A 27,231-nucleotide genomic window follows, 5' to 3' on the forward strand; every position below is an offset into this window, starting at 1 on the left:
GCAAGCGCTCTATTCGGAACTCCTTCACGGTAAATGAGCCATCTCCTTATGTGGCTGAGTGTCAAATTGCGTTTGATAATCGCTCCTGGATAGCGCCTTGGGATGTTTTACTACGTTAAAGGCACTTGTAATGTATGTGCCTATGAGGATCACAGGTGTGTGGAGCTGTTGCATTACGAGTGGCTTAGCCAGTCACATGATGTTCACAAGTCTCAATAAAACCCCGGCCAGTTGGGTTCGGGGGATCCACGATGGGGCAGGTGGTTATGAGCCCGGTGGATGAACTGGTAATGTGTAGTGTGATTGTTAAACCTTTGCTAATAAACCAACCAGTTCTTAATAGCAATGTGTTGCTATGAATTCTTCAGCAAAGAACCCAGGAAGCAAATACATGACAGCGCTATATAAATTCAAGTTGTTGTTGAAGACGTTTTTGGGGGGGAGAGGTGGGATTTCTGCGGATGTTCTTTGATGGCCACTGTAGCTTGGATGGGATGGGAATGTACAGAGTCGGGGGGGATGTGTGGGGTGGGGGGATGTGTGGGGGTGGGGGAATGTGTGGGGCGGGGGAGAATGTATGGGGTGGGGGGGGAATGTGAGGGGTGGGGGGGGGAATGTGAGGGGTGGGGGGAATGTGGGGTGGAGGGGAATGTGTGGGGGTGGGGGAATGTGAGGGGTGAGGGGGGAATGTGAGGGGTGGGGGGAATGTGGGGTGGAGGGGAATGTGTGGGGGTGGGGGGGATATGTGGGGGTGGGGGGGATGTGCGGGTGGGGGTGCAATGTAAGGGGTGGGGGGGAACGTGTGGGTTTGGGGGGGAAATGAAGCTAGCTACTGTCTGTGGTGTGACAGTACTGGCGGTGAATGAGCCTGTGTTGCCGTGTGACGGTGACACCAGCCAGAGATTGGCAGGGAGACATGGAGCGTCTTTGTGTGATTCTCCGCTACCATTTATTTTCGTGCCAGTGATTTTCATGAACTGGTGAACACCTGCCTTCAAACAGGAGCGGAAGGAGGACTGTGCAGGGAATGTTGGTCATTCTGTAACCAGCCACAACAGCTTCCAGCCTACAGATTGTGGGAGGAGCTGCGGCAGAGCCTGGCCCCTTAGATGCAACCCACTTCGATCCAAGATATACGAACATAAGCAATAGGAACAGGAGTCGGCCATTCGGCCCCCTGAGCCTGCTCCGCCATTCAATAAGTTCATGACTGATCTGATCATGGACTCAGCTCCACTTCCCCGCCCGTTCCCCATAACCCTTGACTCCATTATCGCTCAAAAATCTGTCTATCTCCGCCTTAAATATATTCAATGACCCAACCTCCACAGCTCTCTGGGGCAGAGAATTCCACAGATTCACAACCCTCTGAGAGAAGAAATTCCTCCTCATCTCCGTTTTAAATGGACGGCCCCTTATTCTGAAACTTATGCCCCATAGTTCTAGATTCCCCCATGAGAGGAAACATCCTCTCTGCATTTACCCTGTTGAGCCCCCTCGGTACCTTATAGGTTTCAATTTGATCACCTCTCATTCTTCTAAACTCCAATGAGTACAGGCCCAACCTGCTCAACCTTTCTTCATAAGAAAACCTTCATGTCAGGAATCAACCGAGTGAACCTTCCCTGAACTGCCTCCAATGCAAGTATATCCTTCCTTAAATAAGGAGACGAAAACGTGTGGTCTCACCAACACCCTGTACAGGCCCTCAAAACTGCCACCAAGCTCATGGTCTACAGGGCTGTAGTAATATCCGCCCTCCTGTATGGCTCAGAGACATGGACCATGTACAGTAGACACCTCAAGTCGTTGTACAGTAGATGTTATATATGTATACTTGTATATATACTCTGTACAGCCACCAGAGGGCTCATCCGCGGGAGGTCCCAAGGGATCCCATAATCCCTTGGAAGCACAGGTATTTAAGAAGGCCTCACAGGTTGGAGGGACACTCTGGAGACCTGCAATAAAAGACTAAGGTCACACTTCACTTTAAGCTCACAGTGTTCAGTCTGACTCTTTCTCCATACATAACAACTGGTGATGAGATACAGATAGCGAACCCAAAGATGCAGAGAACAGTGGGCATCCTGGAGAAATTCTCGGAGGGAGAAGATTGGGAAACTTTTGTGGAGCGACTCGACCAATACTTCGTGGCCAACGAGCTCGATGGAGAAGAGAGTGCTCCTCCTCACTGTCTGTGGGGCACCAACGTATGGCCTCATGAAAAATCTACTTACTCCAGCGAAACCCATGGAGAAATCATACGACGATTTGTGCACACTGGTCTGAGAGCATTTGAACCCGAAGGAAAGCGTTCTGGTGGCGAGGTACCGGTTCTACACCTACAAAAGGTCTGAAGGCCAGGAAGTGGCGAGTTATGTCGCCGAGCTAAGACGTCTTACAGGACATTGCGAATTTCAAGGACATTTGGAGCACATGCTCAGAAACTTTTTCGTGCTTGGCACTGGCCACGAAACCATACTTCGCAAACTTTTGACTGAAGAGACCCCAACCTTGAGCAAGGCCATAGCGATAGCCCAGGCGTTCATTGCCACCAGTGACAATACGAAGCAAATCTCTCAGCACACAAATGCTGCTACAAGTACTGTGAACAAAGTGATGTTGTTTTTGAATCGCAACGTACAGGGCAGGTCACTCATACCTGCAGCTACATGTCCGCAGAGGACTCAGAGTCCACCATCAAGGGCCATTAACACCTTGTTGGTGCTGCGGGGATGATCATCGTTTCCATTCATGCCGCTTCAAAGGGTACGTTTGCAAGGGCTGTGGAACAATGGGACACCTTCAAAGTATGTGCAGGCGAGCTGCAAATCCTGAGAATCCTGCAAACCACCATGTTGCGAGGAGGACAGATCCACAGAGGATCACGACAAACAAGAGCCTCAGGCCGAGGAGGCAGAGGTACATGGAATGCACACATTCACCACGAATTGTCCCCTGATAATGCTGAATGTTGAACTAAATGGACTCCCGGTGTCAACGGGCGCGAGCCAGTCCATCATGGGCAAAAACACTTTTGAAAGATTGTAGTGCAGCAAGGCCTCAAGGCCAGTCTTAACTCCAGTTTGCACGAAACTAAGAACTTACACAAAAGAACTGATTCCCGTAATCGGCAGTGCTACCGTAAGGGTCTCCTACGATGGAGCGGTGCACAAGCTACCACTCTGGGTGGTACCGGGCGATGGTCCCACGCTGCTTTTCAAGAGCTGGCTGGGAAAGATACGCTGGAACTGGGACGACATCCGAGCACTATCACCCGCTGACGACACTTCGTGTGCCCAGGTCTTAAACAAATTTCCTTCGCTGTTTGAACCAGACATCGGGAAATTCCAAGGAGCAAAAGTGCAGATCCACCTAATTCCAGGGGCGCGACCCATCCATCACGAGACGAGAGCAGTACCATACATGAAGAGAGAAAGGGTAGAGATCGAGCTAGACCAGCTGCAAAGAGAGGGCATCATTTCACCGATCGAGTTCAATGAGTGGGCCAGTCCTATTGTCCCAGTCCTCAAAGGAGATGACACCATCAGAATCTGTGGTGATTACAAAGTAACTATCAATCGTTTCTCTCTGCAGGACCAATACCCACTACCAAAGGCTGATGACCACTTTGCAACCCTGGCAGGAGGAAAGACGTTCACGAAGCTGGATCTGACTTCAGCCTACATGATGCAGGAACTGGAGGAATAATCGAATGGCCTCACCTGCATCAACACGCACAAAGGTGTTTTTATTTATAACAGATGCCTGTTTGGAATTCGATCAGCGGCGGCGATATTCCCGAGAAACATGGAAAGTTTACTGAAGTCGGTCCCGCACACCGTGTTCTTCCAGGACGACATCTTGGTCACAGGTCGGGACACAGTCGAGCATCTGCAGAACCTGTAGGAGGTTCTTAGTCGACTCAACCGCGTGGGACTCAGGTTAAAATGCTTGAAGTGCGTTTTCCTGGCGCCTGAAGTGGAGTTCCTGGGAAGGAGAATTGCGGCAGACGGCATCAGGCCCACCAACTCGAAGACGGAGGCAATCGAGAACACACCGAGGCCACAGAACGTGACGGAGCTGCGGTCGTTTCTAGGACTCCTGAACTACTTTGGTAACTTCTTAACGGGTCTCAGCACACTGTTAGAACCACTACATGTCTTACTGCGAAAAGGGGATGAATGGGCATGGGACAAAAGCCAAGAAAATGCCTTTGTAAAAGCTAGAAAATTGTTATGCTCAGACAAATTGCTTGTGCTGTATGATCCATGTAAACGTTTGGTACTAGGTGTGTATTGCAACAAGCCAATGATTTTGGGAAACTGCAACCGGTTGCTTATGCATCCAGGAGTCTGTCTAAGGCCGAGAGAGCCTACAGCATGATTGAAAAAGAAGCGTTAATGTGTGTCTATGGGGTAAAGAAAATGCATCAATATCTGTTTGGGCTAAAATTCGAATTGGAAACTGACCATAAGCCACTCATATCCCTGTTTTCCGAGAGTAAAGGGATAAATACTAATGCATCGGCCCACATCCAGAGATGGGCGCTCACGTTGTCCACATACAACTACGCCATCCGCCACAGGCCAGGCACAGAAAACTGCGCCGATGCTCTCAGCAGACTGCCATTGCCCACCACGGGGGTGGAAATGGCACAGCCCGCAGATTTAGTAATGGTTATGGAAGCCTTTGAGAGTGAGCAATCACCCGTTACTGCCCGGCAGATCAAAACCTGGATGAGCCAGGACCCCTTATTGTCCCTAGTCAAAAACTGTGCTTCACGGGAGCTGGTCCAGTGTCCCAGTGGAAATGCAGGAAGAGATAAAGCCGTTCCAGTGGCGCAAAGATAAAATGTCTATACAGGCAGACTGCCTTCTATGGGGAAATAATGTAGTGGTTCCCAAGAAGGGCAGAGACACCTTCATCAGTGACCTCCACAGTACCCAACCAGGCATCGTAATGATGAAAGCGATAGCCAGATCCCACGTGTATCGATGCGGACTTAGAGTCCTGCATGCACTGATGTAATACATGCTCGCAGTTAAGCAATACACCCAGGGAGGCGCCGCTAAGTTTATGGTCTTGGCCCTCCAAACAGTGATCTAGGGTACATGTCAACTATGCAGGCCCGTTCTTGAGTAAAATGTTCATTGTCATTGTAGCGTACTCCAAATGGATTGAATGTGATATAATGTCGGCTAGCACGTCCGCTGCCACTACCGAAAGCCTGCGGGCCATGTTTGCCACACATGACCTACCCGATGTCCTGGTGAGCGACAACGGGCCATGTTTTACCAGTGCTGAGTTCAAAGAATTCATGACTCGCAACAGGATCAAACATGTCACATCTGCCCCGTTTAAACCAGCGTCCAATGTTCAGGCAGAGAGAGCAGTGCAAACCATCAAGCAAGGCTTGAAGAGGGTAACGGAAGGCTCACTGCAGACTCACCTATCCCGAGTTCTGCTTAGCTACCGCACGAGACCCCACTTGCTCACTGGGATCCCACCTGCTGAACTGCTCATGTAAAGGGCACTTAAGACAAGGCTCTTGTTAGTTCACCTGAACAGGTAGAGAGCAGGTGGCTTCAACAAAGTGCATACCATGATAGTGCCAATGTGTCACGCGAGATTGAAATCAATGATCCTGTATTTGTATTGAATTGTGGACAAGGTCCAAAGTGGCTTCCCGGCACTGTCGTGGCCAAAGAGGGGAGCAGGGTGTTTCGGGTCAAACTTTCAAATGGACTCATTCACCGGAAACACTTGGACCAAATCAAACTCAGATTCACGGACTATCCTGAGCACCCCACCTTGGACACTACCTTCTTCTCCATCCTAATGCAATAAAAGACTAAGGTCACGCTTTACTTTGAGCTCACAGTGTTCAGTCTGACTCATTCTCCATATACAACAGTAGACACCTCAAGTCGCTGGAGAAATACCACCAACAATGTCTCCACAAGATCCTACAAATCCCTGGGAGGACAGACACACCAACATTAGCATCCTTGACCAGGCCAACATCCCCAGCATTGAAGCACTGACCACACTTGATCAGCTCCGCTGGGTGAGCCACATTGTCCGCATGCCTGACACAAGACTCCCAAAGCAAGCGCTTTACTCAGAACTCCTTCACGGCAAATGAGCCAAAGGTGGGCAGAGGAAACGTTACAGGGACACCCTCAAAGCCTCCCTGATAAAGTGCAACATCCCCACCGACACCTGGGAGTCCCTGGCCAAAGACCGCCCTAAGCGGAGGAAGTGCATCCGGGAGGGTGCTGAGCACCTCGAGTCTCATCGCCGAGAGCATGCAGAAACCAAGCGCAGGCAGCGGAAAGAGCGTGCGGCAAACCAGACTCCCCACCCACCACTTCCCTCAACGACTGTCTGTCCCACCTGTGACAGGAACTGTGGCTCTCGTATTGGACTGTTCAGCCACCTAAGGACTCATTTTTAGAGTGGAAGCAAGTCTTCCTCGATTCCGAGGGACGGCTAGTCAGTGCCCACAGCAGACGTTGACCCTGTCCCCAGTCAGTGCCCACACCAGACCCTGACCCTGTCTCCAGTCAGTGCCCGCACCAGACCCTGCCCCCGCTCAGTGCCCACACCAGACGCTGACCCTGCCCCCAGTCAGTGTCCACACCAGACCCTGACCCTGTCCCACACCAGACCCTGACCCTGTCCCCAGTCAGTGTCCACACCAGACCCTGACCCTGTCCCCAGTCAGTGCCCACACCAGACCCTGACCCTGTCCCACACCAGACCCTGACCCTGCCCCCAGTCAGTGCCCACACCAGACCCTGACCCTGTCCTCAGTCAGTGCCCACACCAGACCCTGTCCCCAGTCAGTGCCCACACCAGACCCTGACCCTGTCCCACACCAGACCCTGACCCTGCCCCCAGTCAGTGCCCACACCAGACGCTGACCCTGTCCCACACCAGACCCTGACCCTGCCCCCAGTCAGTGCCCACACCAGACGCTGACCCTGTCCCCAGTCAGTGCCCACAGCAGACCCTGTCCCCACTCAGTGCCCATGCATGGATTTCCCAGCAGGAGTCACTGGATAGTCAGTGATAAGGATCGGGAACCCTGGGTGATTTGCTCCTACTCACCCAAAGACTTCCATTGCTTGGTCCCGGTGCCTGCAACAATGCTGGGCTGAGGTTAGCTAACTCGCGGCGGGCTGGAGATCAAACCTGGGACGTTCCTGCCAGGTGCAGCCTAGTGAAAGGCTGAGTAACTCAGTCAGCCCTTGGCAGTGCCCCCCTGGGATTTCCTATTGCAATGTTATTCTGCAATAGTTTATATTAACCGATTGCTGTTCCCTCAAATGACGGACTCTGCGTGCGGCGATATTTACATCCACATGGGTGAGGCTTCCAATAGGCAGCCTTGTGTTGGCCTGAAGTTGGAAGGTGGTCTGTGTAAATCAGTCCCTAATGTCTCACTGAACAGCAAGTGCAGCGAAATTGTTGTATTGGGGAATAAACTTTTCAAGTACAATGTTGTGTCTGCATTTTTTTTATTGAAATGGATTACAATCTTTGAGCAGTCAGTGGTAGATGCAGTGAGTCAGGTCCTGATCCAGTTAAATGACAGTTATTAACCTTCTACATACCTTAAACACACATTATTGCTCCCAGGTGGGCAAGGCGGGGTTGGAGGTAATATATTAGTATTGGCTAACGAACAGAAAACATAGAAACATAGAAACATAGAAAATAGGTGCAGGAGTAGGCCATTCGGCCCTTCGAGCCTGCACCACCATTCAATAAGATCATGGCTGATCATTCACCTCAGTAGCCCTTTCCTGCTTTCTCTCCATACCCTTTGATCCCTTTAGCCGTAAGGACCATATCTAACTCCCTCTTAAATATATCTAATGAACTGGCATCAACAACTTTGTGCAGTAGAGAATTCAACAGGTTACCAACTCTCTGAGTGAAGAAGTTTCTCCTCATCTCGGTCCTAAATGGCTTAACACTTATCCTTAGACTGTGACCCCTGGTTCTGGACTTGCCCAACATCGGGAACATTCTTCCTAACAGAGAGTCGGGATAAATGGGTCATTTTCAGGTTGGCAAACAGTGACTAGTGGGGTGCCGCAGGGATCGGTGCTGGGGCCTCAACTATTTACAATCTATATTAATGACTTGGATGAAGGGACCGAGTGTAATGTAGCCAAGTTTGCTGATGATACAAAGATGGGTGGGAAAGCAAATTGTGAGGAGGACACAAAAGATCTGCAAAGGGATATAGACAGGCTAAGTGAGTGGGCAAACATTTGGCAGATGGAGTATAATGTGGGAAAGTGAGGTTTGCACTTTGGTAGGAAAAATAAAAAAGCAAATTATTATTTAAATGGAGAAAAATTGCAAAGTGCTGCAGTACAGAGAGACCTGGGGGTCCTTGTGCATGAAACATAAAATGTTTGTATGCAGGTACAGTAAGTAATCAGGAAGGCAAATGAAATGTTGGTCTTTATTGCAAGGGGGGATAGAGTATAAAAGCAGAGAAGTCCTGCTACAACTGTACAGGGTATTGGTGAGGCCACACCTGGAGTACTGCGTACAGTTTTGATCTCCTTATTTAAGGAAGGATATACTTGCATTGGAGACAGTTCAGAGAAGGTTCACGAGGTTGATTCCGGAGATGAGGGGGTTGACTTATGAAGAAAGGTTGGGCCTATGCTCATTGGAGTTTAGAAGAATGAGAGGTGATCTTATTGAAATGTATCAGATTCTGAGGGGGCTGGATGGGTTAGATGCAGAGAGGATGTTTCCCCTCATGGGGTAATCTAGAACTAGGGGACATAATTTCAGAATAAGGGATCGCCCATTTAAAACGGAGATGAGGAGGAATTTCTTCTCTCTGAGGGTCATGAATCTGTGGAATTCTCTGCCCTAGAGAGCTGTGGAAGCTGGGTCATTGAATATATTTAAGGTAGAGATAGATTTTTGAATGATAAGGGAGCGAGGGGTTATGCAGAGCGGGCAGGGAAGTGGAGTTGAGGCCAAGATCAGATCAGCCATGATCTTATTGCATGGCGGAACAGGCTCGAGGAGCCGAATGGCCGACTCCTGCTCCTATTTCTGATGTTCTGATGTGCATATATTGGGGCTGCAGGAGATAAGTGAGTGCCCTCGCACCAGGGTAAAGCTGACTAAACAGACACTGGGACTGATGCTCAACTTCAGCTTAATATTACTTGTGGGGAGCTTTAAGGCCAGTTTCTCTCTGGGCCCCACGGGAGGGTACCCCGTGTCTGCACTCCTCATCTCACACAAGGTTCTCCGCTCAAGCTGATTGCACCGTATTTGCGCGAGGTCAGTGGGAATAAGTGGAGATGTGTAACCGGGGGCTGATCCAGTATCGCCCGTTTTACTCCATTGAAGTCGCCCCCACTGTCTCCCCAAGGCAAGCTTTACAGATGAGATTTTTATAGTCTTTGAGAAAAGTTATAATCAACACATGATTGACACAAAGGTAGTGAGTGGGAAGTGTAGGAGAGTCTGTGAAGAAGATCTGTGTCCGATTCGATAGTTGGGACTTTTCACAAGGCGACAGTTTTGCATTTTTGCAAAGTTACAACGAGCCGAGTCTAAAGCAATCTCCAGAATCCAGACCATGTTCTATTCCTTTTCTCAACATGACTTTGTTAATTCCCCATCTATTTACAATCTGTGATGGACATTTCCTGTGATTTGAGTGTAGCAGCGCCGTGTTTATACCCGGTTTCCTGCTGGCTGGAACAGACTACAAAATAAAGAGCAGACACAAAGCCGATAAACAGCCAGACCGTTACTCACAGCGAGAGGACCAGCGATGGCCATCAATGCACTCGTTGTCTTTGCACTTTTACTCTCGCCCACAACGCTCTGCCAGTTGCCAACCGGTAAGCCTTTATCTGTTCACTTCGTTTCTTTCCTTCGATGATATACTTTATATATTCTTTACACAGAGGGTTGTGGGGGTCTGGAACTCGCTGCCTGGAAGAGTGGTGGATGCAGAAACACTCATCACTTTTAAGAGATGGTTGGATGAGCACTTAAAGTGCCGTAACCTGCAGGGTTACGGATCTGGAGCTGGTAATTGGGATTAGATCTTTTGTTGGATGGAGCAGAATATATTGGTAAGTACTGCAGGGAATAGAATACGGCCAGGGTGATCTCCTGGACTAGTGTCGATCGCCTGGGTGGGTTGGAGAGGAATTTTCCCAGATTTTTTCTCCCTAAATTGGCCTGGGTTTTTATCTGGTTTTTGCCTCTCCCAGGAGATCACTTGGCTCCGGTTGGGGTGGAGTGTAGAATGTTTCAGTGTAAAGGATGTCGCAGTTGTGTGAGGCGGACTGGTTGGGCTGGGTGCTCTTTGCCTTTCCGCCATTGTTCATGGGTTTATATGTAACCTTCAGGGCTGCTGACCGAGGGCCGTGCGGCTCTTTGTCGGCCGGCGTAGACACGATGGGCCGAAATGGCCTCTTTCTGCGCTGTAAGTTTCTATGTTTCTATATTTATCAGGGCGTGTGTAACTCCGGGAGCCATTTGGAGGACACACTGGGTGCTCCCTGACACTCTGGGAGCATTCACACAGATTCTGCTCAGAATGCACTTACTGCACTCACAGGCTTCCACTTCTGGCTTACCCTGCACACACCTCTGACCCTCATTGTGCTCAGATATATACAGGTTGGGTTTAACTGGCTGCCCGGGATGCAACTCTGGCGATGTGGATCGAGCGCCTGTTAACAAAATCACCTGATTTTCATTTCACAGGAACAGGAGGAGGCCATTCAGTCCCTCGAGCCTGTTACACAGAAACAGGAGGAGGCCATTCAGTCCCTCGAGCCTGTTACACAGGAACAGGAGGAGGCCATTCAGTCCCTCGAGCCTGTTCCACAGGAACAGGAGGAGGCTATTCAGCCCCTCGAGCCTGTTCCACAGGAACAGGAGGAGGCTATTCAGCCCCTCGAGCCTGTTACACAGGAACAGGAGGAGGCCATTCAGCCCCTCGAGCCTGTTACACAAGAACAGGAGGAGGCCATTTAGCCCCTCGAGCCTGTTACACAAGAACAGGAGCAGGCTATTCAGCCCCTCGAGCCTGTTACACAGGAACAGGAGGAGGCCATTCAGTCCCTCAAGCCTGTTACACAGAAACAGGAGGAGGCCCATTCAGCCCCTCGAGCCTGTTACACAGGAACAGGAGGAGGCCATTCAGTCCCTCAAGCCTGTTACACAGAAACAGGAGGAGGCCATTCAGTCCCTCGAGCCTGTTACACAGGAACAGGAGGAGGCCATTCAGCCCCTCGAGCCTGTTATACCATTTAATGAGATTGCGGCTGATCTGAATTTTAACTCCATCCACCTGCCCTGGTTCTGTAATCCTCGCCAAGGCCGATAGATCTGGCCTGAGTTGTGGTGCCCAGAACTGAGTGCCGTTACTCCAGACAGGGTCCAAATAAAAATCAGGATGTTTTTGTGATGGCCACTCCTCGTCGCCAGTTTGAAACCCCGGCAGCAAGTCCAGTCCTGATAGAGGAGTTACCCTGTAATTGAAGGGGATTTTATACCTGCAGATCTATGCACGACCCACCAGTGATTGATTGTCTGAGGTCTGTACTAAACTTGGTCCTTTTTATATTAATAAAATAAAGGAAGAAGATGGAATTAGACACCTTTCAGGAGGCCACACATTGTACAGAGCTGTAGTTTGGCAGCTCAGTAGTGAAGGTGCAGATTGCTAGTTGAATAGAGGAGTTGCTGAGTGTGTCTGGGTGGTTGTGGTTTAGGGCTGTTTGATTGTATCCCTGGGGTTCAGTTAGACTGGGGGAGGGGGCAGTGTTGGTTCAAGGCTCACTGGACACGGTCCTGGGCTGTAGTTCCAGCTCTGATTATAGAATCACAGAATGGTTACAGCATGGGAGAAGGCCATTCGGCCCATCGAGCCCGTGCCCACTCTCGGCCAGTCCCACTCCCCCGCCCTTTCCCGGAGCCCTACAATGTTTTCCCTTTGGATACTTATCCAATTACCTTTTGAAAGCAGTGATTGAGTCTGCCTCCACCACCCCCTCAGGCAGCGCATTCCAGATCCTAACCGCTCGCTACGTAACAAAGTTTTTCCTCATGTCGTCTTTGAACCTTCTGCCAATTGCCTTAAAACTGTGTCCTCTGGTTCTCGACTCTTCTGCCAATGGGAACAGTTTCTCGCTAACTACTCTCCAGACCTCTCATGATTTTGAACATTTCTATCAAATCTCCTCTCAACCATCTTTGCTCCAAGGAGAACAACCCCAGCTTCTCCAGTCTATCCACGTAACTGAAGTCCCTCATTCCTGGAACCATTCTGGTCAACCTCTCCATGCCCTCTCTCAGACTCTCACATCCTTGTGTCTGTTTACTGACTAAATGCTGCTGTTTTTTTTGTGTGTTTTGTATTCTCTGGAAACAGAACATGTAAATCAGAGAGAAACAAATGTAAACAGCAGGCTGGTTTGTTGAATAAACTCTCATGTCCTGGAGGAATTGGCGGTGCGGGTACACAAAGCAAATCTCGAAAGTTTGGTTACTGCTTTGCTTATTCAAATATTATTTTGTTCCTTGTTTATCAGAATGGCTCAGCTTATTCGGAGAGCATTTTTCTGATGGCTTTAAGTTACACTTTATATTTCGTTAGTTTGGGACAGCAAATACATTTTTGGAAAATGTATAATTAGAGCTGATGAAGTGAGCAATGAGTCAGTCAGTGACATCCTCATGCACACAGAGTTCCCAGGTTAGACTCAGTGTGTGCTGGGTGCTGGTCCCAGCATGGCTGTATGAGAAGCCCTGTGACGGGCTGGGGGTGTGGGGGGAAATTCCAACTCCTGGTGTGGGGGGGATTCCCACTCCTGGTGTGGGGGTGATTCCCACTCCTAGTGTGGGAGGGATTCCCACTCTTGGTGTGGGGGCGATTCCCACTCCTGGTGTGGGAGCGAGTCCCACTCCTGGTGTGGGGGCGAGTCCCACTCCTGATGTGGGGCAGATTCCCACTCCTGGTGTGGGGCAGATTACCACTCCTGGTGTGGGGGGGAATTCCCACTCCTGATGTGGGACAGATTCCCACTCCTGGTGTGGGGGCGAGTCCTACTCCTGGTGTGGGGGGATTCCCACTCCTGATGTGGGGGGGATTCCCACTCCTAGTGTGGGGGGGATTCCCACTCCTGGTGTGGGGTGATTCCCACTCCTAGTGTGGGGGGGATTCCCACTCCTGGTGTGGGGGGGATTCCCACTCCTAGTGTGGGGGGGATTCCCACTACTGGTGTGGGGGGGATTCCCACTCCTAGTGTGGGGGGGGATTCCCACTACTGGTGTGGGGGGGATTCCCACTCCTGGTGTGGGGGGGATTCCCACTCCTGGTGTGGGGGGGATTCCCACTCCTGGTGTGGGGGGGATTCCCACTCCTGGTGTGGGAGGGATTCCCACTCTTGGTGTGGGGGGGATTCCCACTCCTGGTGTAGGGTTGATTCCCACTCCTGGTGTGGGGGGGGGATTCCCACTCCTGGTGTAGGGTGGATTCCCACTCCTGATGTGGGGGGGATTCCCACTCTTGGTGTGGGGGGGATTCCCACTCCTGGTGTGGGGGCGATTCCCACTCCTGATGTGGGGGGGTAATTCCCACTCCTGGTGTGGGGGGCGATTCCCACTCCTGGTGTGGGGGGCGATTCCCACTCCTGGTGTGGGGGCGAGTCCCACTCCTGATGTGGGGGCGATTCCCACTCCTGATGTGGGGGGGCGATTCCCACTCCTGGCGTGGGGGGCATTCCCACTCATGGTGTGGGGGCGAGTCCCACTCCTGATGTGGGGCAGATTCCCACTCCTGGTGTGGGGAGGGATTCCCACTCCTGGTGTGGGGGCGAGTCCCACTCCTGATGTGGGGCAGATTCCCACTCCTGGTGTCGGGGGGGATTTCCCACTCCTGGTGTGGGGGCGAGTCCCACTCCTGATGTGGGGCAGATTCTCACTCCTGATGTGGGGGGGGGATTCCCACTCCTGGTGTGGGGGCGAGTCCCACTCCTGATGTGGGGCAGATTCCCACTCCTGGTGTCGGGGGGGAATTCCCACTCCTCTTGTGGGGACATTCCCACTCCTGGTGTGGGGGGGATTCCCACTCCTGGTGTGAGGTCACTGGCTGAGAACACAATTGGTCTGAGCTTTTATGAACCTTATGGTCAAATAGTTTAAAGAATGGGAGCTGGGGGAAGGTGCAGGAAGTTGCCTGACACCCGGGGGAGTGGACCCTGAGGAGGAGAGGAAGCCAGCAAAAAGGAGAAATATTGGCGAATGTGTGATCGTGAGGACTGGAGGTCAGACAAGGCCCCACAGCCCTGCTCCATGGGGTCTCAGTCAGCCTCATGGAACCAATGTTCTCACAGAATCGGCAGCTAATTTAAATAGAGCTCAAAAAGTGGATATCAGACATGGGACAGGGCCAACAATAGAGGTTAACATTTCTATAGCGCCTTTCACCACCACTGGATGTCCCAAAGTGCTTTACAGACAATTATACACTTTTGGCGTGTAGTCACTGTTGTAATCATCATCACAGGCAGTCCCTCGAAACGAGGATGACTTGTTTACATGCCATAAAAGGATGAGTTCTCAGGTGTTTCAGTGAAGGACCTAATATTCCCGGTCCCGAACTACATCCTGAAGGGTGGAAGATGCCTGTACGTGGATTTTTTTTAACGTGGGGTGGCCGTTGCACACCAGCCACCACACGGGCTTGACAGAGCGAGGTCTTGGTCCAGTAGCAAGGCGACTGGAGACCAGCTCTGCTGCACGGACCCAGTGCACGCACATATCGCAGTGTGGGCTGGGCCCGTGCTGCCCCTGGGCCCTCGCCTCTTCTGGGCCCCGAACTCACACCTCCCCAGGGCCCCGATCACGTCCCTCTACAATCTCTCGCTGCTCCTTCGCCCCGACCTCGCCGCTCCTGCTGTACCTGCCCACGCTCCAATCACCGACCTGGACCTTGATGACGTGTCCCTCTTCGCTGCTGTCGCCCTCCAGCTCGCACTGTACCTTGCCGTGGTACGCTGCCACGCTGTCCGGGGGCCGCCGCACATCACTCCTTTTATGGCCCCGACCTGTCGCTGATGGTCTCTTGCAGGTCGGGGCCGCCATGCTGTTGTAATGTAGGAAACATGGCAACCAATCTCTGCGCACAGCAAGCTCCCACAAACAGAATGAGATAAATGATCAGCTAATCTGTTTTTTAGAAATGTTGGTTGAGGGATGAATATTGATCTCGGTATAATATCTCATCCAAAAGACAGCACCTCCGACAGTGCAGCATTCCCTCAGCACTGCCTTGGAGTGCTGGACTGGATGATGGGCTCAAGGCCCTGGAGTGGGACTTGAACCCATGACCTTCGGACTCAGGGGTGAGTCACTGCTGACACTTTACATCCACAGCCTATTGGGTGAGAGCTCCAGAATTATTTACACGATCCTTTGTGTGAAAAGTGCTTTCTGATTTTGCTCCTGAACAGCCCAATTCTAGTTTTAAGATTATGTCCCCTTATTCTGGACTCCCATCGAGCGACCACAGTAAGCCGTCCCCAAACTGAGCTCAACCAGGTCAGAATCGAGCAAACGGTTGGCTTCGGACTGACTTGATCGAATTGACCAAGTACGGATTTGCCCCAATCTTTGCCTCGAACTGACACCCTGACGGAGCTAGAAACTCAGCAGCGAAGCACATGTTGGTATCAGAGATAAACAGCCTCAAGGGGCCATTTTGGGGAAGCAGAAGGTAACGTTTGGGTCAATATCAACAAACAAATCTATCCCAATAATGGCCAATAGGAAGCAGATATGTTTTACTCTCGATCAGTGTCACAAGCTTGATGAAGGGCTGTAAAGGTGTGTGTGGGTCAGTAACAGACCTAAGTTGCTGCAGAATTTCAATATTATGGGTACAGCAACAACGTCCTTTGTTGTCATTAATTGGGAACTGTCCTATTCATTAAAGAGGACATGTTGCACAAACTCGGCCTATAGGCCCTCGAGTTTAGAAGATTGAGGGGTGATCTAAAGGGCTTTAAAATGATTAAAGGGATTAAAGGGGTAGAGAGAGAGAAACTATTCCCTCTGGTGGGGGGAGTCCAGAACAAGGGGCAAAATCTTAAAGTTAGAGCCCGGCTGTTCGGGGGTGGTGTCAGGTAGCACTTCTTCACACAAAGGGCAGTGGGAATCGGGAACTCTCTCCCCCAATGGCTGCGGATGCTGGGGGTCAGTTGAAATTTCCAAGTCTGAGATTGCTACACTTTCGTTGGACAGGATATCAAGGATCGGGTTCAAAGGCGGGTAAATGGAGTCGAGGTACTGATCAGCCAGAATCTAAATGAACAGCGGAATAATGGTAGTGTAATCGCCAGCCCATATTCACTCACTGTGTTGGGTTGGTCAACAGGCATTTCTGTGGCCACAGACGTGACTCCAGGATGGTATGTTGCCTCCCCTGGTGCCAGGGTCAAGGATATCACAGAGTGGATGCAGGGCATTCTGGGGGGTTGGGGGGGCGGGGGTGGAGGGTGAACAGCCAGAGGTCGTGGTCCATATCGGGACCAATGACATCGGTAGAAAGAGGGATGAGGTCCTGCAGGCAGATTATAGGGAACTAGGAGAGAAATTAAAAAGCAGGACCTCAAAGGTAATAATCTCCGGATTACTCCCGGTGCCACGAGCTAGTGAGTACAGAAATAGGAGGATAGAGCAGATGAGTGCGTGGCTGGGGAGATGGTGCAGGAGGGAGGGCGTTAGATTCCTGGGACATTGGGACCGGTTCTGGGGGAGGTAGGACCTGTACAGGCCGGGCGGGTTGCACCTCAACAGGGCCGGGACCAGTAGCCTCACGGGGGGGGGGGAAGGGAGGGGTTTGCTAGTGCTGTTGGGGAGGGTTTAAACTAGTTTGGCAGGGGGATGGGGACCAGGATGTAGCATTAGAAAGGAGAAACAAAGAGCACAAAGGATTGGGAGAGACAGATCGCACTAGAGTAAGAAATAGTACGGGTACTAGGTGGGGTCAGACTAAGAGAGAATACAGGATGATCTCAGATGGGTTTACAGTGTATGTATGTGAACGCACAAAGCATTGGTAAAGAATGTCAGTGAGCTGCAGACACAAATAGCCGCATGGGAATATGATATCGTGGTGATAACGGAGATGTGGCTCAGAAAAGGACAGGATGGGGTCTTAAATATTCCTAGATATTGGGTGTTCAGGAAAGAAAGGGAAAGAAAAATAGGTGGTGGTGTGGCAGTAATGGTTAAGGAGAATATTGCACTGCTGGTGAAGGAGGAGGTCTGGGAGAGGCCAAGGACAGAATCTATTTGGTTAGCGTTGAGAAATAATCGAGGTGTCATTACACCACTGGCCACCAACTAGTGGGAAGGATATAGAGGAGCAAATTTTCAGGGACATTAGAGAGAGGTGCAGGAATTATAGAGTAGTGATAATGGGGCACTTCAACTATCCTAATATATCCTAATATGGACGGTAATAGTGTAAAGAGCAGAGAGGGGGAAGAATTTCTGAAGTAAGTTCAGGAGAACTTTCTGGATCAGGGAAGAGGCATTGCTGGATCTGGTTCTGGGGGATGAGCTGGGTCAGGTGGAGCAAGTGTCAGTAGGGGAGCATTTAGGGAACAGTGATCATAGTATCATAAGGTTTAGATTGGCTATGGAAAAGGACAGGGAGCAATCTAGAGTAAAAATGTTTAACTGGAGGAGGGCTCATTTCAGTGGTTGAGAATGGATCTGGCCTGGGTAAACTGGAATCCAAGATTGGCAGGCACAACTGTAATTAAACAATGGGCGGCCTTTAAAGAGGAAATAGTTTGGGTACAGGCGAGGTACATTCCCATGAGGGGGAAAGGAAAGGCAACTATAATCAGAGCTGATGACAAAAGAGATACAGAGTAAGATGAGACAGACAAAAGGGGGCATATGACAGATGTCAGGTTGAGAATACAAGAGAGAACCAGGCTGAATACAGAAAGTTCAGAGGGGAAGTGAAAGGGAGATAAGAGAGGCAAAGAGAGGGTATGAGAATACATTGGCAGCCAACATAAAAGGGAATCCAAAAGTCTTCTATAGGCATATAAATAGTTCTCCACTTTCTTGCACTGTCCCCATATCCCTTGATTCTCTTAATATTCAAAAATCTTTCGATCTCTGTGTTGAATATACTCAACGACTGAGCCTCCACAGCCCTCTGGGGTAGAGAATTCCAAACATTCACCACCCTCTGAGTGAAGAAATTCCTCCTCATCTCAGTCCTAAATGGCCGCCCCCTTATTCTGAGACTGTGACCCCTGGTTCTAGACTCCCCAGCCCGGGGGGAAACATCCTCCCTGCATCTACCCTATTCAAGCCCTGTAAGAATTTTGTATGTTTCAATGAGATCACCTCTCATTCTTCTAAACTCCAGAGAATATCGGCCTAGTCTACTCAATCTCTCCTCATAGGACAATCCCCCCATCCCAGGAATCAGTCTGAGAGGGTGCAGGAACAGAGAGTCCTGGGGGTATATGTGTACAAATTGTTGAAGGTGGCAGGGCAGGTTGAGAAAGTGGTTAAAGAAAGACACGGGATCCTGGGCTTCATAAATAGAGGCATAGAGTACAAAAGCAAGGAGGTTATGATGAACCTGTATAAAACACTGGTTCGGCCTCAACTGGAGCATTGTGTCCAATTCTGGGCACCACACTTTAGGAAGGATGTGAAGACATTAGAGAGGGTGCAGAAAATATTCCAGGGGCGAGGGACTTCAGTTGCGTGGAGAGACTGGAGAAGCTGGGGTTGTTCTCCTTAGAAACATAGAAAATAGGTGCAGGAGTAGGCCATTCGGCCCTTCGAGCCTGCACCACCATTCAATAAGATCATGGCTGATCATTCACCTCAGTACCCCTTTCCTGCTTTCTCTCCATACCCCTTGATCCCTTTAGCCATCAGGGCCATATCTAACTCCCTCTTGAATATATCTAACGAACTGGCATCAACAACTCTCTGTGGTAGAGAATTCCACAGGTTAACAACTCTCTTAGAGCAGAGAAGGTTGAGAGGAGATTTGATCGAGGTGTTCAAAATCATGAGGGGTCTGGACAGAGTAGATCGAGAGAAACTATTCCCATTGGTGGAAGGGTCGAGAACCAGAGGACACAGATTTAAGGCGATTGGCAGAAGGTTCAAAGGCGACTCGAGGGAAAACGTTTTTACGCAGCGAGTGGTTAGGATCTGGAAAGCGCTGCCTGAGGGGGTGATGGAGGCAGACTCAATCGTGGCTTTCAAAAGGAAGGTGGATAAGTATCTGAAGGAAAAAGATTAGCAGGGCTCCAGGGAAAGGGTGGGGGAGTGGGACTGGCTGAGGAGCTCTTGCCGAGAGCCGGCACGGGCTCGACGGGCCGAATGGCCTCCTTCTGTGCTGTAACCGTTCTGTGATTCTATGATTCTAACAGGCTTAAGGGGCTGAATGGCCTCTTCCTCTTCCTATATAAGTAAATAGGAAAAAAATGCTTTTATTTGGAATTATCAGCTTATTGTCTGTTGCAGCACCTAATGTGGTATTTTTCGTCGGAATACAGGACCATGGCGGCCTGTCCAGCCTGTTCCATCAAACGCTGATGTGCACCTTAACCCCATTTACCCGCCTTTGTTGCACATCCTTCGATCCCCTGACCCAACAAAATTCTATCCATCTCAGTCTTGATCTTATTGAATGGCGGAGCAGGCTCGAGGGGCCAAATGGCCGACTCCTGCTCCTATTTCTTATGTTCTTGAAAATTTCAATTGCCCCCTTGCCTTTGGGGAGAGAGTTCCAGACATCCCCTGCTTTACAAGTTGAACTAAGAACTAAAACCCTAACAATAAAAAATCTTTCTTTCTTTGCAGATTCCTCCAAGGCCAACCCGAGAGGTTACCCGTTAACTGACGGTAACTCCAACAATGAGTATGAGCTGACTGAACCAGCAAAGAACCACCTGACCAGTTGGGTTAGCAGACTGATGATTCCGGCCGTCTCCAGCGTGATCCTGATTGTTGCTCTCCCAGCCAATGGGCTGGCCCTTTTGATTCTGGTCACCAAGGTGCAGCGATTGCCTTCCACCATCTTCCTGATCAACCTGGCAACGGCCGACCTTCTTCTGACCCTCATGCTCCCATTCAAAATCCACTATCACTTCCTGGGCAGCAACTGGCCCTTTGGTGAAGCCCTCTGTCGGGCGATGACCGCCTTCTTCTACGGGAACATGTACTGCTCCATCCTGCTCCTCACCTTCATCAGCATCGACAGATACTTTGCTCTGGTCCATCCCTTTCTCTCCAAGCGCTTCAGGGACAATCGGTTTGCCGTTGGTGCCTGCTGGGTGATTTGGACACTTGTTGTACTCTCGGTGTTGCCGTTTCTCCTCCAGAGACAGACATACCCGATCCAAGACCTAAACATCACTACCTGCCATGATGCTTTGCCGGTGAAAGTCCAGTCCGGGTATCTCTTCTATTACTTTGTGTGTTTGGTTGTGTTTGGGTTTATTATTCCCTGCCTTGTTACTATATTCTGCTATGTGTCTGTGATCAGGGCATTAATGCTCAGTGAACAGCAGTTTGGGCGAGCTGTATGGACCATGGTGCTGGTGCTCATCGTGTATGTGGTGTGTTTCACTCCCAGTAATATAATTCTGCTCATTCACCAATTCAAGTTTCAGCTCACTGATACCAGTAGCCTGTATTTATATTACATGATGTGTCTGTTGCTCAGCACCTTCAATAACTGCATCGACCCGTTCATTTATTATTACGTCTCCGACGAGTTCCGGGACAAAGTCAAAAGTGCGATTCTTTGCACAGGAAAGAAAGGCGAAGATTCCAGAAAAGCATTCCTTTGTACCGACAGTTCATCAGCATCTAAAACAATGGCACCACGAAATTGTGTTTAAATGAGATCGGAGTCAGTAATGAAAAGGCACAGAGGGGTTGGATCACGGGAGAGACAGAGGTTAAATACATGATTCACAGAGAGTGCAGGTGCAGGGGGATAAAGCTACAACATAGAAACATAGAAAATAGGTGCAGGAGCAAGCCATTCAGCCCTTCGAGCCTGCACCACCATTCCATATGATCATGGCTGATCATTCACCTCAGTACCCCTTTCCTGCTTTCTCTCCATACCCCTTGATCCCTTTAGCCGTAAGGGCCACATCTAACTCCCTTTTGAATATATCTAACGAACTGGCCTCAACAACTTTCTGTGGTAGAACATTCCACAGGTTCACAATTCTCTGAGTGAAGAAGTTTCTCCTCATCTCGGTCCTAAATGGCTTACCCCTTATCCTTAGACTGTGACCCCTGGTTCTGGACTTCCCCAACATTGGGAACATTCTTCCTGCATCTAACCTGTCCAATCCCGTCAGAATGTTATATGTTTCTATGAGATCCCCTCTCATTTTTCTAAATTCTAGTGAATATAAGCCTAGTCGATCCAGTCTTTCTTCATATGTCAGTCCTGCCATCCCGGGAATCAGTCTGGTGAACCTTCGCTGCACTCCCTCAATAGCAAGAATGTCCTTCCTCAGATTAGGAGACCAAAACTGTACACAATATTCAAGGTGTGGCCTCACCAAGGCTTTGTACAACTGCAGTAAGATCTCACTGCTCCTATACTCAAATCCTCTCGCTATGAAGGCCAACATACCATTTGCCTTCTTCACCGCCTGCTGTACCTGCATGCCAACTTTCAATGACTGATGTACCATGACACCCAGGTCTCGTTGCAAGTCCCCTTTTCCTAAACTGTCACCATTCAGGTAATATTCTGCCTTCCTGTTTTCGCCACCAAAATGGATAACCTCACATTTATCTACATTATACTGCATCTGCCATGCATTTGCCCACTCACCTAACCTGTCCAAGTCACCCTGCAGCCTCATAGCATCCTCCTCACAGCTCACTCTGCCACCCAGCTCAGTATTATCTGCAAACTTGGAGATATTACATTAAATTCCTTTGTCAAAATCATTAATGTATATTGTAAATAGCTGGGGTCCCAGCACTGAACCTTGCGGTACCCCATTAGTCACTGCCTGCCATTCTGAAAAGGACCCGTTTATTCCTACTCTTTGTTTCCTGTCTGCCAACCAGTTCTCTATCCACGTCAGTACATTACCCCCAATACCATGTGCTTTAATTTTGCACACTAATCTCTTGTGTGAGACCATGTCAAAAGCCTTTTGAAAGTCCAAATACACCAAACCCACTGGTTCTCCCTAGTTACATCTTCAAAAAATTCTAGAAGATTTATCAAGCATGATTTCCCTTTCATAAATCCATGCTGACTTGGTCCGATCCCATCACTGCTTTCCAAGTGCGCTGCTATTTCATCCTTAATAAGTGATTCCAATATTTTCCCCACTACCAATGTCAGGCTAACTGGTCTATAATTACTCGCTTTCTCTCTCCCTCCTTTTTGAAAAAGTGGTGTTACATTAGCTACCCTCCAGTCCACAGGAACTGATCCAGAGTCTATAGAATGTTGGAAAATGACCACCAATGCATCCACTATTTCTAGGGCCACTTCTTTAAGTACTCTGGGATGCAGACTATTAGGCCCCTGGGGATTTATCAGCCTTCAATCCCATCAATTTCCCCAACACAATTTCCTGACTCATAAGGATTTCCTTCAGTTCCTCCTTCTCACTAGACCTTCGGTCCCCTAGTACTTCCGGAAGGTTATTTGTGTCTTCCTTAGTGAAGACAGAACCAAAGTATTTGTTCAATTGGTCTGCCATTTCTTTGTTCCCCATTATAAATTCACCTGATTCTGACTGCAAGGGACCTACGTTTGCCTTCACTAATCTTTTTCTCTTCATATATCTATAGAAGGTTTTGCAGTCAGTTTTTATATTCTCTGCAAGCTTCCTCTCGTACTCTATTTTCCCCCTCCTAATTAAACCCTTTGTCTTCCTCTGCTGAATTCTAAATTTCTCCCAGTCCTCAGGTTGGCTGCTTTTTCTGGCCAATTTACATGCCTCTTCCTTGGATTTAACACTATCCCTAATTTCCCTTGTTATCCACAATTGAGCCACCTTCCCCATTTTATTTTTATGCCAGACAGGGATGTACAATTGTTGAAGTTCATCCATGTGATCTTTAAATGTCTCCATTGCCTATCCACCTTTAAGTATCATTCGCTAGTCTATCCTAGCCAATTCACGTCTCATACCATCGAAGTTACCTTTCTTTAAGTTCAGGTCCCTAGTCTCTGAATTAACTATGTCACTCTCCATCTTAATGAGGAATTCTACCATATTATGGTCACTCTTCATCAAGGGGCCTCGCACAACAAAATTGCTAATTAATCCTCTCTCGTTACACATCACCCAGTCTAGGATGGCCAGCTCTCTAATTGGTTCCTCGACATATAGTCTAGAAAACCATCCCTTATACACTCCAGGAAATCCTCCTCCACTGTATTGCTACTAGTTTGGTTAGCCCAATCTATATGTAGATTAAAGTCACCCATGATAACTGCTGTACCTTTATTGCACGCGTCCCTAATTTCCTGTTTGATGTTGTCCCCAACCTCACTACTACTGTTTGGTGGTCTGTACACAACTGCCACTAGTGTTTTCTGCCCTTTGGTGTTCCGCAGCTCTATCCATACAGATTCCACATCATCCAAGCTAATGTCCTTCCTTATTATTGCATTAATCTCCTCTTTAATCAGCAACCCTACCCACCTCCTTTTCCTTTCTGTCTATCCTTCCTGAATATTGAATACCCCCGGATGTTGAGTTCCCAGTCTTGGTCACCCTGGAGCCATGTCTCCTTAGTCCCAATTACATCATATCCGGTAACAGCTATCTGCGCAGTTAATTCATCCACCTCATTACGAATGCTCCTCGCATTGAGGCACAGAGCCTTCAGGCTTGTTTTTTTTTAACACTCTTTGTCCTTTTAGAATTATGTAGTAATGTGGCCCTTTTTGATTTTTGCCTTTGATTTCTCTGCCCTCCACTTTTCCTTATCTCCTTTCTACCTTTTGCTTCTGCCCCCATTTTACTTCCCTCTATCTCCCTGCATAGAGTCCCATCCCCCTGCCATATTAATTTAAACCCTCCCCAACAGCACTAGCAAACACTTTTTACTTCTTTGTTTATCTTCTGCCTCTGCATCAGCTAGCAGCTCCTGACTGCTGGGTCCCTTTTATAACAAGACCAAAATCATTATAAATAGAGACACGGAATACAAGAGTAAGGAAGGAATCATAAGTTTAAAAAAACATTGGTTCGGTCAGAGTTTGAGAACTGTGCCCAGTTCTGGGCCCCATTATAGAAAGGACATTGAAGCCACAGAGAGCGGACAGTGTAAGTTCACCAGGCTGTGACCAGGGCTGGAAACTTTCGTCATGAGGGGAGACTGGAGTTACTGGGACTGTTCCCACTGGAGCCGCAAAGGTCAAGAGGAGATTTCACTGGGTGTTTAAAATGAGGAAGGCTTTTGATTGGCTGAAATAAAAACAGAAAATGCTGGAAACACTCAGGGTCTGTCGAGTTAATGCTTCAGGTCAACGGTCTTTCACCAGAATATCAAACTCCTTCTGACCTGAACCTCTGTCTCTCCCCACAGACGCTGTCTGACCCACTGCAGAGTTCCCCCATGTTCTGTGGTAATTCCACATTTCCAAGATCCACAGTGTTTTGCTTTTGTTGGAGGGTCTGGATTGGGAAAGGGTGGTTCCTCGGGTTGGGCAGTCAGTGACGAGGGATCATCGGTTTAAAATCATCACCAAGAGTGAGGAGCGAGATGAGGAGAAATGTTCCCACATAGAGGGTTATTGGAGCATAGTGTGTCGCTGTTAATGTGACAAAGTCTGACTGTAATTGTTATGTTTATATAAACTTTCCTACTTTATGTGAAAACCTTTTTTCCTGTAACTTCAATAAACAGAACTCAATCCGTTTTAGTCCCTTCCTGCTCACATTTACTGAACTGATTTTGGGTCAATTTTGTTTCATTTTTGCGAGGCGGAGGATAACCCCACCCTCGCCAGTGAAGATTACTGAGTGCAAGACTCCTCAACAGTTCAACAGGGACCATTGTTAACTGACTGCTTCCATCGGGAGGGAGACGGGCCGAGCAAACCCAACCACCGCCCCCCACCTCCACCCCATCCCAGGGGGGGTCAGAGACACCCCCCGCCCTATCCCAGGGGGGGGTCAGAGACCCCGCCCCATCCTTTGGGTCAGAGACCCCCCCCGCCCCATCACAGGGGTCAGAGACCCCCCCCGCCCCATCCCTTGGATCAGAGACCCCACCCCGGCCCCATCCCTTGGATCAGAGACCCCTCCGCCCCACCCCTTGGGTCAGAGACCCCCCCCGCCCCATCCCTTGGGTCAGAGACCCCCCCCGCCCCATCACAGGGGTCAGAGACCCCCCCCCGCCCCATCCCTTGGATCAGAGACCCCACCCCGGCCCCATCCCTTGGATCAAAGACCCCCCCCCCCGCTCCATCCCGTGGGTCAGAGACCCCCCCCGCCCCATCCCTGGGGGGGTGAAAGACCCCGCCCCATCGCTTGGGTCAGAGACCCCCCCCACCCCAGGGGGTCAGAGACTCCCCCCCGCTCCATCCCGTGGGTCAGACATGCCCCCCCCGCCCCATCCCAGGGGTCAGAGACCCCCCGCAGCCCCATCCTGAATCACGGGATCACTCTCTCACTACTCGATCACGGGATCACTCTCTCACTACTCGATCATGGGATCACTCTGTCACTACTAATATATAAGAAGACAAAGCACTTAATATGCTTCTATCAAATTCTCTCCCCTGTTTTTAAGTGCTAGCCGCTAATCTCCATCAGTTACCCGACATCCACACACACACATGGTCTAAAACCGGCTCCTAGCCAATCAGCAGCACGTTTTACATCACACCGATTACAGCACGCCGATTACATCACATTGATTACATCACGGCGATTGCATCACGCTGATTGCATCACGCCGATTACATCACGCTGATTGCATCACGCTGATTGCATCACGCCGATTACATCATACAGATTACAGGTCGGTGCGGGTCGGGGTCAGCGCGGGGCGGGGTGGAATCGAGGGGTCGGCGCAGGGCGGGGCGGGGAGGGGTCAGCGTGGGGCCGCGAGTGGAGTCGAGGGGTCGGGCGGGGTTGGTGCGGTGGGGGTGGGGGGGCAGGGTTGGCGCGGGGGGAGGGGTTAGTGTGGAGCACGGACGGTGCACTAATCGTGGGGCACGGGGCAAACCACTCTTCGCCAACGTAGCCCCGGCGACAATTCCAGGGCCGAGGGGCCCCTGTCTGCCGTGCACGGGAGAAAACCCTTTATCGCCCCGTTAGCCTTTCCCGGAGGTGCTAATGGGCCTTTCTGAGGGGCAATTTTGGCCCCATAGTTTCTGCCTTGGTAAAATAATTGTATATTCAGAAAAATCGAAGCTGCTTGTCACAGGCCACAACTGCAGAGAACGCAGCATAACAGCAGCAAAGAGCACATCACATGCACAGCACAAGGGTTTACATTTCCAACCATGACTGCATTCCTCGCTGTGGTCAATTGCCTGTTGTCCCTTGGCCAAGGCCTCAGGCACCAGTGAAATGGCAGGAGATGGAGTCACTGCACAGGGTGTGTGAGCAATGCTGGTCACGGGGCAGATACCAAACGCACTCAGAAACAACATCAGCTGCCACAGCTCCCTCAAGGGCTGCAACATCAGATCAAAGGATGTTTTGCAGCTAGGAAAAGAAATACTTGCATTCCTATAGGGCCTTTCGCACTGTCTTTCCTGTGCACTGTCCTTCACATCTGTGTGAGCATGCTGTTTCTCAGAAGTGGACACTTGCATGTCATGTACTCAAGTTAAAAATACAATTCATTGCTCCTGTAATCTTTCACTGACAGCCTTGGCTCAGTGGGCAGCACTCTCGCCTCTGAGTCAGAAGATCAGCAGTTCAAACCCCACTCCAGGGACCTGAGCACAAAAATACACTCCCTCAGTACTGCCCCTCCGACAGTGCGGCGCTCCCTCAGTACTGCCCCTCCGACAGTGCAGCGCTCCCTCAGTACTGCCCCTCCGACAGTGCGGCGCTCCCTCAGTACTGCCCCTCCGACAGTGCGGCGCTCCCTCAGTACTGCCCCTCCGACAGTGCGGTGCTCCCTCAGTACTGC

General features: G+C 49.9%; 1 protein-coding gene across 1 annotated transcript; it reads left to right on the forward strand.

Annotated features, from left to right (window-relative positions):
• Positions 1–9,772: 9,772 nt before the first annotated feature.
• LOC139228520 (proteinase-activated receptor 4-like) lies at positions 9,773–24,991 on the forward strand. The gene is made up of 2 exons (XM_070859588.1): positions 9,773–9,902; positions 19,936–24,991. Exons 1-2 carry the CDS (start codon positions 9,833–9,835, stop codon positions 20,976–20,978), a joined length of 1,113 nt encoding a protein of 370 aa, XP_070715689.1. The 5' UTR covers positions 9,773–9,832; the 3' UTR covers positions 20,979–24,991.
• The last annotated feature ends 2,240 nt before the right edge of the window (positions 24,992–27,231 follow it).

This window comes from Pristiophorus japonicus, chromosome 18, assembly GCF_044704955.1.
Source record: "Pristiophorus japonicus isolate sPriJap1 chromosome 18, sPriJap1.hap1, whole genome shotgun sequence".
In the NCBI taxonomy this organism is placed as follows: Eukaryota; Metazoa; Chordata; class Chondrichthyes; family Pristiophoridae; genus Pristiophorus; species Pristiophorus japonicus.

Coding starts and splice junctions, on each gene's coding strand:
- LOC139228520 (XM_070859588.1), top strand. CDS start 9,833: ATGGCCATCAATGCACTCGTTGTCTTTGCACTTTTACTCTCGCCCACA. Junction 9,903..19,935: donor GCTCTGCCAGTTGCCAACCG/GTAAGCCTTTAT, acceptor CTTTCTTTGCAG/ATTCCTCCAAGGCCAACCCG.